This window comes from Parasteatoda tepidariorum, chromosome 3 (assembly GCF_982258835.1).
Source record: "Parasteatoda tepidariorum strain Cologne lab strain chromosome 3, Ptep-v5.0, whole genome shotgun sequence".
NCBI lineage: Eukaryota > Metazoa > Arthropoda > Arachnida > Araneae > Theridiidae > Parasteatoda > Parasteatoda tepidariorum.
Genome location: NC_141757.1, coordinates 102,347,916 through 102,363,382, shown reverse-complemented (window position 1 = coordinate 102,363,382; position 15,467 = coordinate 102,347,916). Strand labels below are relative to the sequence as shown.

The 15,467-nt window shown below is 30.1% G+C and overlaps 1 protein-coding gene across 1 annotated transcript; it reads left to right on the top strand.

The window, feature by feature from the left end:
- Nucleotides 1–7,100: 7,100 nt before the first annotated feature.
- LOC107454663 (uncharacterized) lies at nt 7,101–14,820 on the top strand. The gene is made up of 2 exons (XM_016071935.4): nt 7,101–7,444; nt 12,533–14,820. Exon 2 carries the CDS (start codon nt 13,199–13,201, stop codon nt 14,681–14,683), a length of 1,485 nt encoding a protein of 494 aa, XP_015927421.1. The 5' UTR covers nt 7,101–7,444; nt 12,533–13,198; the 3' UTR covers nt 14,684–14,820.
- Nucleotides 14,821–15,467: the final 647 nt, after the last annotated feature.

Here is a 15,467-nt window from a genome sequence, read left to right as displayed (position 1 = left end):
CCTGAAGTCCATCTTGTTTTTAATCATCTTGTTTTGTTTTATCTTGTTTAATTTTTTTTTTCATTCTTAATGTTTGTTGTTATTACTTATATGCAGGTTAGCAAAGTATTATGTCTAATCATGTAAACGAGGTTTTGAGGAAAATTCAGGCAGCCATAGGAAGAAATTTTAAAAATTTGTCGCTTCACAAAGTTTTTCTTGTTAAAAAACATTCTATGTCAATTCGAGTATTGATTAGCTTGAATTCCTTAAGGGGGGACCCCACCCTGAGATGGTAAAATATTAATGTTTATCTTGAATTTTTTTTTTTTAAGTAATAGAGACAATGCAGAGACTCCTTGTTTTTTTATGTTATTTAGCTACAATTTAAGTCTATTTTAAAAAAATTTATTTTGCATAATAATAAAAAATAAGTTGGTGGCTGGTCATCAAAAAGTAGTACCTCACTGGCCTCATGGATTTAGAAGTCCTGATGCATAGGAAAACGATTTTGCTTAGATTTTCTGAAACATAAAGACATTATCTAAAAGGTAGCATAGCGGTTTTTTGATATTCGCAAAATTACCAAAAAGGCGACAACTTAAAAAAGAAGTTAAGTTTTTCATTAAAAAAATATTCATTAAAATACTAATATAAAATTGAAATATCAAAATTATCCTATTCTACTTTCTAAAGAATATATTTTTACGTAATTCAAAATAAAGAACAGCTTATTTCGTTGCATAGATCATGAGAAAAGCGTGTTTAGAGTTTTGACTTATGGAAGGAGAAAATGTTTAATTTCATATATATAATGTGGTCGATAAATGAAATGCCTACAATAAGCTTCTATATACAGTTAACAGAATGGATGAGACACAGAAAGAATGTCACCCCTCCTAATCCGGCCGAGCGGGCCTTTCTACCTGCTTAGCGACAACTCTCTATTTTCCTGTATGACTTCCAAGCGAAGTTAGGTACCGAGAAATCGTTTTAGACAGACATTAGGAAGGGTACAAAGATTCGAAAAATGCAATAAAATTTTTTCGAATTTTTGAAATATTCAGGGTGGGTCCTCCCTTAAATAATATTAAATACTACTATTCAATATATTTTGATTTCTAATAATTTTTAACATATGCTCGTTTATTCAAGAATTGTGTAAAGTCAAACGATTTTCTTTTGTAAACTTTACTTTCCAAAAATATTTTTAAAAAGTTATTGTACTAGAGGAAAAAATTTTTGTTCTGAGGAATAGGGACTGTGAATTTTCTGCACTCCTGTTTATATGTACATGAATATTTCCAATAAATCAGGACTATAATATATTCCCTGGTAAGTAAACTAATTATACTTTATGAAAAATATAAATATTTGTTTAAATGAGTTAATAATTTTTTAAATCAATCAGCGCAAAGGTTTAATTCAATTACTATCGATATTAGAATAAATTTCCTTATTATACGTTATTTTATTATGTTTTAATAGTTTTTTACTTATTTATTCTAAAAAATATTACAATTTTTAATTAAATTAATGCTGAATTTTTTCCTATTTACATTCAGAAAAAAATTCTCCACAAGTTAATTAACAAGAATTAATTACTATGATTAATCTTTGAGTTTTTGATTTAAGAAAAGAGAACTACATAAATTACGCTTGATACTTTCTTTCTCTTAAATGTTACGGAAACAAATTGTCCAATTCCTAAAGCAATGTCTTTTTTTTTTTTTTAACTGAAAAAATTTTTGAGACTGAAAACAATATCTTATGTAGTTTTTTAAGGAAACTTTTGTATTTAAAATGTTTTTTTTCCATATTTCAATTGTTAAAGTTGATAACAATTTTTTGTATTAGAATTAAAATTATCATTATTTATATAAATTATTTTTGGTGTATAAAGGTTATATGGTTTATTCACATGAAAAAGAATAAATGTGTAACGAATTTGGTGTTTCAGCTCAGCTGTTCTACGTAATGCAATTATCATATGAGATGAGAATGAAATAGCAAATTTAAAAAACAAAAGAGAAAAATACGTCTTTCGTAGCTGATTTAAAGCATTCTAAATAGTTATTTATCTGCTTTTTAAATTAACTGTTTTTCATTCATTTTAATTTATTTAATGAATTATTTAACTATATAAAACTGCAGCAAATTGCGCTTTTGTGCAATTAACCCAAAATAATTTAAATTAACTGTATTTCCATAAAATAAGGTAATAAAATACTGCTCTTAAAAAGCCGATACTAAAAAGTCTCTCATAAAGCTGGAAAGAATAATCGGAAAAAAAATTATTTTACTTTAAGGAACTTCATTTTTTTATTAAATGAAAAACTGTGATTAATTAATAATGAAACAGGAATTTTTTTAATAAAAATAAAGGCTGTGTTTCATTTGTGAATGAAAACAAAGTTATTTGAAAGCATAAAGAATTTGAAGTTTCGATTTACAATTATAAAAATTTAAGTCTAGTTAATTTCATAAATATAAACATTATGTATATATATTTATATACTATCTATATTAAATAATATAAATATTGTATTATACATTATATGTATCAAATATATCATCATCAACCCAGGGTGGGCCTTGGCTTTCTCAAGAAGTTTTTTTCCAGGTTAACTTTTTTTTTAGCTAGTATTTTCCAATTTTTAGTTTTTAAGACCAAAAGGTCTTTCTCTAGGCCATCTATCCATCTCAAATTCAGCCTGCCTCTTTATCGTGTGCCAACTGGTCTGGCATTGAAATCTCTTTTTGTGGTATGGTCTCCGTCCATTCTGATAACGTGGCCTGCCCATTTTATTCTTTGTCGTTTAATAAAGTTAATGTCAGGTTCATTATATGAATGATAAAGCTCTAGATTAGATCTTCTAAGCCACACACCATTTTTTTTGAATTCCTCCAAAAATACTTCTCAAGACTTTCTCTCAAAGGTACCCAGCATAGCCTCATCCATACAAGATATGGTCCAGGTTTCACAAGTATATGTTAAAATTGATCTTACAGGAGATTTATATAATAAAACTTTTGTATTTCTATGAATTACATTAGATTTTATGTATTTTCGAATTCCATTGAAGCAGTTATTAGCTATAGTAATTCTTTGTATTTCCATTGTGGTATTGTTCCTGTTGTTGACTACAGAACCCAAGTAAACGAAATTGTCAACAACCTCAAATTTATATTCTTCAATTTCTAAATGGGTGTTACTGAAGTTTGTTTTCGTACAGAGCAAGTATTTAGTTTTGTTCTCAGTCCCATCTTTCTCTAATGAAATAAAAGCCTGTCTTAGCGCTATAGGTGTGTATTAAATATATATATTTCATAAATAAGAGCAAAATCCATAAGTTAGAAATAAATCCATGCACAATAAGTAAACGGTAAAATAGTGAACTAATGTACCACATAAATGAATTTGGTTTACGGACATATTAAAAAAAAAAGACAATTATTAAACGAACATCTATCTAAAACAATTCTATCAGTGCATAAATAGACAACTATAAGTGATTTAATGCGAGCATAAGGTGGTAATCCTTAGAAATCAATTAATTTTACTTTTTCTAGTTATCCAAAGAGAAATTTCATTAAGAATGGGAATTTTTAATGTCATGATTTATGTTCAAAAGAAAAAAACTTGCAAATACATTCATGTTCACAAATTAAGGAGCTAGCTCCAGCAAATAAAGTTTCGAAAACAAAGCAAACGTGACTTTCATAAAGCCTATTTATTAAACAAAAAAACAGATGGAGTATTTATGATACCATTTATAAAAACTACAACTTTTGCTCTCTGGAGCAGTTATAAAGAATATCTTCACAAAAACTTAACATATTGCATAGTTGATTAATGCATTGTATGTCTCCCATGCGATGAAATACAGTCCGTACAACGCCTTAGGCATGCTGAGTATCAAATTATTGAGGTGTTGGATGAGATTACGCCAATCAGCAAGCAGTGTTCTTCAAATTCCGGTACACAAATAAGTTGTTGCTGAGCTGCAACTTGTCGACCAAGCATGTCTCGCGCATGCTTGATCAGATTCAAGTTAGGGAAGAATACTAGCATTATATCCTCAGATTAAAGGTATTCGCTTACGATGTTTGCTCGGTGAGGACGGGTGTTGTCTTCCATGAACGAAAATTTCCGTGAGCGGAGCACATCTTATAGGCCTATAAACATATAGGCCAGTATTTCTCAAACGACTTCACACGGTTTGCTTTGAAACTGTGGAACCCGTGGCTGCAGATAACTGACGAGACAGATCGGACGCTGTGTTCTGTCTGCTTCTTTTGGAAGTTACTGCCAATAACAGCCTTCATTTGCACTATAACTCAGGGTTGATCTGTAGTGTTACGTCTACTGACATTTCTATCGCCTTTCACGCTTTCATTAAAGGTCTGGTTTCTTAGGACAAGCGCCTTATCTGGGCGTCAGCGAAAAGCTGACGTAGAGCTGACGCCAAAAAAAATACTTTTTTGTTAGCTCAGCGTGAGCAGTCGGTCCAACGCAGACATTATCTCTCATTGCGCATGCGTTAATAACGTAAACAAATATTTATTTTGAATTTGTATAGATTTTGTTATTGTCGACCAGTGTTTTAGAGAACAAATAATGACTTTGTTCAAGAAAAAACACATTATAGCTGAGCTAAATGAAGAGTGCTATGTTTAATGAATAAGCTATGTTTAATGTCGAAATCAAAATCTTGGCTGATTTCAATGTGCTGTTGTTTGTTGTCCGCCATTGCTTCTGTGGTTAACGTCACGTTGTAATCCAACTGCAGTTGAGTTGGACGGCAATTGTAGTTCAAGATGAGCGTTCGATGACGTATACTATCAAGCTCACAAATGAACCAATCAGAGGTTAGCGCTGATTTCCAGTTGACGGCGTCCTGTCCAAAGAAACCAGGCCTTAAACTGCAAGGCAGAAAACAATTGGCAGGATCAATATAAAGATAGATGTGGATTCACGATCGCAACTCTCGAATACGTCATCTGGGAAGAAGTCTGGTAGACTGGTTTCTTGTCTTGACCCTTTCTTTAGTTGTAAAAGAATGCACTACGATATTTTCTCCTTACATAATATATTTCGTATTTAATTTTCAAAAATATTTTCTAAAAATTCTACGACGCTTTCCTTAAAAACTATGCTTAATGCAGTTTTGAGTTTCGTATATTTTCCTAATTTAAAAGTTTTTAATCTATTTTAAAATCTAGACAAATTAATGTACTTTCCTCTTCTATGTCTGCCCATAAGCCAAGTGCTGAATCCCACAGTGGACTGATCGTTGAAACACGGCTCCCAGCAGATCACCAATGTCAAGCATCACTGGCTGCGGTCAGTGTTCGGGTGGGTGACCACTTGGATCAGTCTGCGCAGGGACTGAGGTTGTGTGGTTTTAGCGTGTGTGTTGATTTATGTTGGAGAATGATAATCCATGCAGACTCAGACATTATGCATATTAATAGATTTAATGAATATAAGTAAAACTAACTGCAATATTGCAAAACATAATCGTGATACAGCTCTAGAGGTGACGCGAAGGATATGGGAAGAGTCTTTAGCGCCAGAGCTGATCGTTGAGGGATGTCTGACCTCGTCAAGTGTTCGAGCGGGAATGTCCGTGTTGTCCCTCCTTTTAGGGGAAAAGGAATAACATCAGCGATCCTCGTTGGTATCGCCATCAGCTGGTGGTGGTTGGTACTACGTCTATGAGATAAGGGAAAGGGATGACATCAGCGATGTTTGTTACTATCACCATCTGTGGATGTCGTTTGATACTAGTCACTATACAGTATTGGTCGTCGCTAAACTGTTCTACTGTAAAGTGCTCGACTTCGCTTGCAGGTCGTTGGGCTACCGAAGCGGGGATGCTATCTCTTCTGCAGAGGATCGAAATTGTGATGGCATGTCTTCGGATCATCCTCAGGGATGTTTCCCAGACTGTCGCCAATAGCCCATTGTGTAGCTCTAGTGCGACTACACAATGGGCTTTTGAACTGCAACTACGACACTGCCAAGTGTTGCCATAGATAGAGAGTTCTGCTCGGCACCATCTGTAGCCTAATTCGATCGTCAATGAAAATGGATGGTGGCAAACAGTTTATTCACCAAACGAATGATGTGAAAAGTTAAGTGTGATGCAGCTCATAGAAGACTATAAATGATTTGATTGGGAAAGATCGTAATTTTAATTTTGGGATTTCTAGGCATCTGCATGTCCTGAACATGCACGCTTTCTATCACCGAGAATGAGCGGTATCAGTCTTCGTAACACTGTTCAACCGTAAAGTGCTCGACTTTGTGAGGAATTCGTCAGGCTAAAGCGGGGGAACCATTCCTTCCGCAGAGAATCAAACCTATAACGTTACGTTTTCGGTTCGTCCTCAGGGGTATTTCTTGCACCGTGTCAACAAGAGCTCATTGTGCAGCTCCAGTGCAGCGTAAATAAATTGCTACTGCTACTACGCTTTCCATCAAAAGGAAGAATTCAAATGCTTGAATTCGTGTCTGTTTTGAGACTCAATTTCCCAAACTTTCATTTAATCTTGTGAAGCAGCAATTTTACAATAATTATTTAATTTTATAATAATCATTACAATTAAATGACAATTAAATGAAGCATCCGATTCGAGAATGCTTTGTGCCCTGCTTATGCACTATTGAACGTTCTTTGGCAGCCAAGAAATCAACTGTTTAAATCTATGCTAATTTTGAGACAATATTTTACTCTTCTGATCCTCATCTGTTATACCTTGTCATGAGTATCTTCAGCGAATACATAATTTATTATCGATTAACATTGTGCAGTTTCACTCACATTTATGTGCACAGGTCAAGAATGGTCCCCCCTCTGAATACAACCAAAATTCGATTCTGCGGCAGAAACAAGAGCTCTATCAAGCTTTCATCCACGTCCTATGTCTCGTTTGCAGTCAACTATGGTAGATTCATGCAAATCATGTTAAAAAAAGTAAATTTTTAATAAGATAACAACTTCTATTAATACATAATATGGTTTAAATTTGCTTCTTGACCTCATCAAATTTTTTATTTAAGCTTTTTTAACCTTAAATTAGTGTAAATTTTTCAATGTTGGCAATGATAGAGCAGAGGCGGGGCGATTGTTTACAAAAAAAATTTCTACCAAAAAAATGTAGCTTGGCAGCGTCACTTACCTTTGTCGGTGATCATAACATTAAAAAAAAAGTTAAATTTTTTAATTTTAAATTATTTTTTTACGATCTGTGTAAATAATGTAACATGTTTGATCCAGATTTCTCCTTAATACTCATTCGTTGAATCTATTTTTTTTCTTCAATCATATTTTATGTTCTTCGTATAAAAAAACTATCTGCACTGCAGTAGCTAACCAGTGCAGAAAAATTAGACTTTTTTATTATACATTTTGGATTACAAATAGGATGTTATTTTTTGCATAATTATTATTGCACAGTAAGTAGTTTAATAGCAATTAAGTTTTCACAATCATGACATTTATTATTTGTTTTTGTAATTATGTTTTTTTTTCTATGATAATATCTGTCATTGATGGTGTATATCTAAAAATGACATATTGTGTTGACAGAGATTTTAGTCATGCATATATCTTGTAATTTTGTTCAAAAATGTCATAAATTGTTTTGATAAATAAGATACGTATGATTTCAAATTTAATACGTTTACATTTCTCATTTAAATTACATTCGCTGAAGTTAGTTTTTTTAAAGAAAAATTTACCTACAGCGTTAATTTGTTTATAGTGTTTTTTTAAGTTGATAAACTACTTTTTTTAGAATAAAAATCTTCATCATATTGTAAAATTTTATTTTTTATTTATTTTATGAATAAAATTGTCAACTTGGTTGATTTTTTTTCAGTATTTGAAATTAGAACTTTAAATAAAGATTTAGTTTGACAAACATTTAAAAGTTTATATTTTCTTTTCTCAATTGAAATTCTAAAAATAATATAATATTTAGAAAAATTATATGTGAATTATTCAATCGAAAATTTATGGGATTCAAATATAATAGTGTTTTATTTTCCTTCTTTTAAATAAAACGTCAAAGCAGTTAAGTTTTCTTAAAAATAATATCTGAGAATTTTATTTTACATTAATGCTAGTTTTTATTCCATGTGAATACTTTGAATACTTCTGTAAAAAATTTTTTTGCTAGATATAAGCTTTCATGTTTATATGGACACTTAGGTTAAAAAATTTTCGCCATGTATAAGCTTTTATATTTATATCCGAATACAGAGTTGGAAAGTTTTTGACTCATATCAGTTTTTCCTCTTGTATCAAAAACCTCTTTGTTAAAAACTCAGATCTTAAGTTAAACTAATTAAAATTTAAATGAAAAATTTATCTTTAAACATTTAATTTAAAAAAAAAGTTAAAAAAGTTGTTTGACAAAAAAATTAGTTAAGATTATTTCTAAAAACATGATAAATTTTAATTTTGGCCATGTAACGAAAAATGTGCAAGACTAGTTACATACACCCTCTTCAAAACAATGACTCTGAGTACTATAAATGCTATTTTAAATACAATTGTTTCGTGGTTCCTTTGATATGAGCTTTCAATAAAATAAATATTATCAAATTATATAAAATAGCGGTTCTTTAATTACAAATTTTGAATAAAAAGTTCAAGATTATATACTGGCATCCAGGTGTATTGTAAAAAATATAAATGCTAAATTACAAATAAAACTGTATCAAAATTGTAATCAATAACCAAAAAATTGCACACAGTTTTTTAAAATATATTTTTAATGTTTCACAAAGTGCGAAATTTGGATATTTAGTTTTATTTCATATCAGATCATATATGTATATTTAGATGAAATTAAAAAGTTCTTACAAGTAATTATAATTAAAAATATTAATTAACTCTTGAATTTATTTTCAATCACTTTCGTTGCCACTTATTTTGACGAAATTTTCCAGAAAATCATTTATTTTTTCCAAAATATATTATTTTTTATAAAAATATATTGTTTATAATATATACCAGCATGCTTGAATGTCAAATGCAATGGTGAAATGGCAGGAAAAGTATGGCTGTACAAAGCAGAGAAAGAAACTCTCTTATCAAATTTTTCAAGTTTAGGATTGGAGAATTTTGACCATTTTTTTAATAAGTAATACTAAAGCATTTTCTGTCGTCCTGAAAAATATTTGCTACGGCTAAAATAGGGGAATTTAGGCCCTGTTTTGTTTATAATGAGTGATGCAAAAAGTTTTTCTTTAATGGTGAAAAATATTCTGCAAACCACTTTCGTGTGTATTATATATATCTGTTATACATATATCTATATATATGTATAACAACTTTAAACAGTTAATATTTGATAGTTTATTAAAACAATTACGTAAATATTTGTGTAAATATTTATGTATATAATATCAAAATAATTTGTTACTCATAATTTTTTTTCCAAAGTTATTGTTTGTTGCAACATAATATAAAGAAAAAAGTAGGTTTATACTGTTTTTACCTCTGTCATGTCAAAAATCTAACCCTTTGCAAATGAATGCTTTAGATACTTAGGTTAAAAATTTTTCACTAGATTTACACTTTGATGTCTATGTTAATACTTTGGATACTTAAATTAAAAATTCTTCACTAGGTACATAGTTTACACCAATGTGGTTTAAACCAAATATTTTTTTTTTTTTTTGATGAAAAAGCTATTCTTTATTTTTTAGAAAGAGAAAATCTTTTTAAATTCTTAGCTTTTATTTATTTTATAAATACTTTTAGTTCAAATATAACTAAATGAAAAAAAATAGTAAATTCTGTTATGAAATTTTTTAATCTTACGTTAAATAAGCATATGCAATACGTAATTTTTAAAAGTTAATGCATTATAGCTTTTCTGTAAAAATATATTTCTAAAATAAAATATTTTTGATCAAATCAAAAATTAAGTCATTATACTCTGAAATTTCTTAAAATAATACAGACCTCTACGAACTACATATTCTAATAGTTCTTAAAATTAATAAAATATGCAATTATAGAAGAGTACTGGTCAAAATATCTCCATTTCAATTTTCTTAATACATTGACCTTTCTACAATCAAAAGCATAAATGGGAAGGAGATGCTTTTCTGAATTTTATATGTTAATATTCTGTTTATTTTTAAAATTCTTTTCTGATATTAATGTAAATTTTTTTTTTTATTGTACGTATGCAGTTTATTTTTATTAATGATTCTAATATTTTCAAAATACCATGCTTATATAAATGAGCATAACTCTAAAATATTGTAAAATATTCAAAATTCATTTGAAATATTATCAATGTATATTATTTTATTTAATGCTGGATTATTCATAAGCGCCTGTTATATTTAAAGCTTCATTGTGTTAAAATAAATCTAAAAAAAAAATATTATTATTTTTTTTTAATATTATGAAATCATTAGTATTAAAACATAACTGTAGCTCCACTACTATATAATTATATGTATGCATGCAGTCAACATTTTTGGTTCTCATTATTACATTATTTTCAAAAGAAATTTAATTGAAAAAATAAATTACTTTACATTTTTGTTGAAAAAAAAACAACATGATTATTTTGCATAGTTGGATCAAATATAAATGAGTCTTTTTTAATAACAGCAAATTATTTAAATTTTAGTTGTCATGGCAGCAATAAAACTTTATCTAGAGTCTAAATAATTGTTTGGCAGTGTTTAGTACTTTGTACATTCTTTTTTTAGGAGCTTCAATCATGAGTGAATGTTATGTTCCTAATGAAGTTGTGCAGCGCATAATAATTACGTTTTTAACAAGAGAATATGTCAAACCTATTGAAATTTTACGCAGATTATAGACGTAGTTCGGCATTGATACCCTGTCGAGAACTCAAGTTTGTAAATGGCACAATTTATTTAAATAAGGCCGTGAAGAAGTCAAACCAGCATTTTTGGTCTAAGAGACGTGGTTTCTCCATATGGAAAGAGCTCTTCCTATGTGAAATCGTATAAAGCTGCTGTAACACCACAAAAGTTGAAGGCATTATACTGAAAAATAGTTGAGCATCTTCCACATAACCTTGACTTAGCACCTTCAGACTACAATTTGTTAGGACAACTTACAGAAGCTTTGAGGGGAGAGATTTTTATACAATGAAGAGGTAGACGATTTTTTTGTGCAATTGTTTCACTACACAGCCTACTTCTCTCTATGCAGTCAGGATTAAAAAACTGAAGGAACTCGGGGGAATAGTGAAGTTCGCGGAAATTATGTAGAAGAATAACTTTTTTGTGTTTTTTTTTGTAAGTCATATTTTAATATTTACTTTTGAAAAAAGTCTCGTTTATATTTGATCCACCCTTGTATTAAGTAAATTTATACATATATTGTAAATTGAATACTGTTAATTAATGACATTAAATAATGCTAAAGTAGGCCATTTTTATGTATATTGGCAAACAACTCATTTTTTACATACAATACCAAACTTTTTTCAAGTTGAAATTCATCCAAATGTATAAGCATATTCAAAATCTTCAATTATTCTATATTAATTATCTAAGCATACTTATGGAAGAAAAGTGGATATTTTATAATTGTTTATTGCTAATATTAATTGATATTTGAAAAAATTTTCATGATTATACTTTAGAGTAGCTTAATTACTTTTATTTAGAGCATAAAGTATCATTTTACCCTTTGTTTTAAATAAACCAAAAACAAAACAAAAAATGTTTTAAATCAAAACACCTGGTTTTTAGGCAGCAAGCTTCGCGATATTTAAAGAGAACATCAGCCCTTCTGAATAAAGTTGCAAGGCTGAAAATCGTCCTTTGTTGATGACGCATTTTTCGATAGCAACATACCTCTTTTTATTTTTCAAGTTTTTCAATATTTGATTTAATGTCTGCTCCCAATAATAGTAATAAAAACGATGAAGATTATAAAAAAATATCAGAGGATACACCCACAACTGATGAAGCGTTTCAAAGCATAAAAACTAACAAAATTTATCTGCGTATGCATACCGAAAAGCCAATTTGGAAACAATATTGAATATTGATGGGGATATTGTTGAAATTGTTTCCAAACACAAGAAATATGTCAAGATTCCACTATTTTTCTAATAGTTCATCTCGTAAGAGACATTTTTTGAAAAAAAAAATTTCTTTAATGCTAGTTTAGAGAATGTAAAATCGAGGTTCAACTATATAATTTTTTTTCTTCCTTTAGTTGCATTGTCTAAGAGAATAACAAATAATTCCAAGAAGTTAGGGTCTGCTATTTCATGCATACAATAATTAATGTTTAGCAATTAAACAAAAGTTGATTATTGTTTTGTTCAGTTGACCTGTATCCTATAAGTCTTCTGCAAAGCTATTCACACACATCACAAGTAATGAAATTTCATGTTTAATCTCGAATTGAGTTCATGATTAATAAATAGTTAATAGGTTACAATATTTTTCTTTATTAATATAGCTAATTGATTTTGTATTAAAATGCATTGCATTTATTTTATAAATACATTCTGATATCTTTTTTAGGATGCTCGTAAATTGGAGTTGGAAAGTTATTTCGTAAACAAAAAGAGTTTCCTGAAAACAACTGAACAGTAACTGTATTTTAGATTACATTAAGTGACAGAAAAGTATTAAAGTTTATACATTTTTCTGAACACATTTATGTTATTAAGAGTGATTAAGATTTATTCATAAATGAATTGTTATGTATCTTATCTTCAAAATTTATTTCAGCCATTAGTTCAAAGTTTTGACTATGGTAATTTTTATGACAACGTAATTTTTATTTCGCTGTGTTAAACTTCAGTTATTTTTAAAATATGATTAAATAATTTATTTATTTTAAGTTTGAATCTTTATTTTGTGCTATTACTTTTGTTTTCCCTCTTTTGGTCATTTTAGATCATTTATTTTTATTTTTATCAAGATCTGCTGTTTTATTATTAAGAATACTCAAAATATTTTGTTGTGAATGAATTTTTTGATCAAAAGGATCTTAGTATTCTTATGTTGGAATGCTAAACTGTAATATTCTGTAAAATATGCATTAACGGCCGTTTCCAGTTAACAATCACTCTAGATCTACATATGAGTGTACAGTCATCAATTTTAGTATTTGGCTGGCTTGAAAAGGAATAGTTAGTGTCAAGAAAATATTTATTGCTGTCAAGTAACCATTTACAAATTTAAATGTTGAATTTATTTTTTTCCGGGATGGCATTTCAGTCCATTCCTCTTGGCTTGTATCCTCCAGGGAGGACTTTTGATGGGCAACAAGACCAAAAACCTAATCTGGATAATCAGAATGTGCCCGCACCTCCATCTGTTCCACCCCCACCGCCCATCAATGGTGAAAAAGCATTGATATGTGATCAGTGTGGTAAAACTTTTGCTGACAAAAATAGCTTCCATCAACATGCTCAGTTTCATTCTAAGCCTTTTGCTTGTAAAGTATGTAAGAAAACTTTTAACTCCCAAGGTACACTTACTCAGCATATGCGTATTCATACTGGAGAACGCCCATATATCTGCCAGCATTGTGACAAAAAGTTCAATCAGGCAGCCAATTTACAGCAGCATCTTCGAATACATACGGGAGAAAAGCCTTTCGTCTGTGAACATTGTAATAAGTGTTTCAATCAAAAGGCTATTCTTCAACAACATATTCGCATCCATACCGGTGAAAAACCATACACCTGCATGTATTGTGGGAAAAAATTCTCACAGTTAACAATTCTCCAGCAGCACATCAGAATCCATACTGGTGAAAAGCCTTACGTGTGTGATGAATGCGGAAAGCGTTTCAACCAGAAAACGATTCTTGATCAGCATATTCGACTACACACTGGAGAAAAGCCTTTTACGTGTCCGTACTGTGGGAAAAAATTCACCCAGATGGCGATACTCCACCAGCATGTCCGGATACATACCGGAGAGAAGCCATACGGCTGTGACCGCTGCGGCGAGAAGTTCTCGCAGAAGGCGATCCTGGTGCAGCACATTCGGGTGCATACAGGTGAAAAGCCTTTCCCATGCATGTATTGTGACAAAAAGTTTAGTCAGAAAGCTATTCTTTTGCAGCACATAAGAGTGCATACAGGCGAAAAGCCATACGGGTGTGAGCACTGTGGGAAGAGGTTTCGACAGAAAACCATCCTCCAGCAGCACATTCGCATTCATACCGGTGAAAAGCCATTCGTGTGCCAGCTCTGTGATGAAAAATTCAGCCAAAAAGGCAACCTCCAAAAACATTTGCGGTCACACTCGGGTGAAAAGCCTTTTGTTTGTGACCATTGTGGACTGAAATTTACTAGAAAAGTAATGTTAGATCTTCATATACGGATGGCTGAGAAAGGTCCTCATGCCACTGCTGGTATAACCAAACCGGTTACATGTCATTTCGGTCTGCCTAATGGTAATGACAAACAACAACTCAGTAAACCATATATTTTTAATGCTCCTCCCAGTGACAAACAAATGACTAAACCCATGCAGTTTACTGCTCCCAGTGACAAACAAATGACTAAACCATTGCAGTTCACTGCTCCCAGTGAAAAACCAGTTGCTAAGCCATGCCTTTTCAATTTATCTAATGAGAAACATATTGCTCATGCTTCTCTAGCTGCTTGTGTATCTAGTGCCATAGCTCAAAATGAATGGGCTTTTCCCCAATAAAGTTAGTTTGATCTGTGATTTTTTTTTAATGGTATGCTGCTTATAATTTAGTATATTGTTATGATATGTTAATATGGTATGATTACCATGTATTTAAATAACTTGAATATTTCAATATAGAATTCATAAAAATATTTTTTATCATCGATATTTTCTTTAAAAATGTATGCTTAGCTTATTTCAAATGTTAGCCAACTTTCACTATGATGGTAACTCCTGTTTTTCATATAATTTTTTAAGTTTATTACCTCTAAGATTTTGCTATTTCATTATGCAGCTTTCTTGTCATTTGCAATAATTTCCTCTGCAGGTTTGGCTTTTTCTTTAGCTGTCCCAAAATTTGTATAATATAAATGCAGGATAATATGTTTTCATCATTGAAAAAATTGCTGGATCAAATTACTCTTGCATCAAATGTCATAGTCCAGGGAAGAAATTATTTGACCATAGGGAGGACGTTATTTGATTAATTTTCATAATGCAAAACAGAAGGTAATTGCTTTTATAGAAAGAATTTCTAATAAATTTAATTTTTTTTTTAATGACTTTCTTTCATGATTTAATGAATTTATTTCTTTTAAAAACACATTTTAAAAATTGAAATTGTTTTCAAATATATTAAAAGAAATTTTACTGTCTTTTTAATTAAATTTTTTTTTCTTCTTTTACTAAAAGTGTATCATTAGAATAAAATTTTCTAACTATCACAAATTTATTTATTGAGTTTTATCAAGGAATGGAACTTTTAAACTGATGCTTTAATATTTAAATACTTTTATACAAG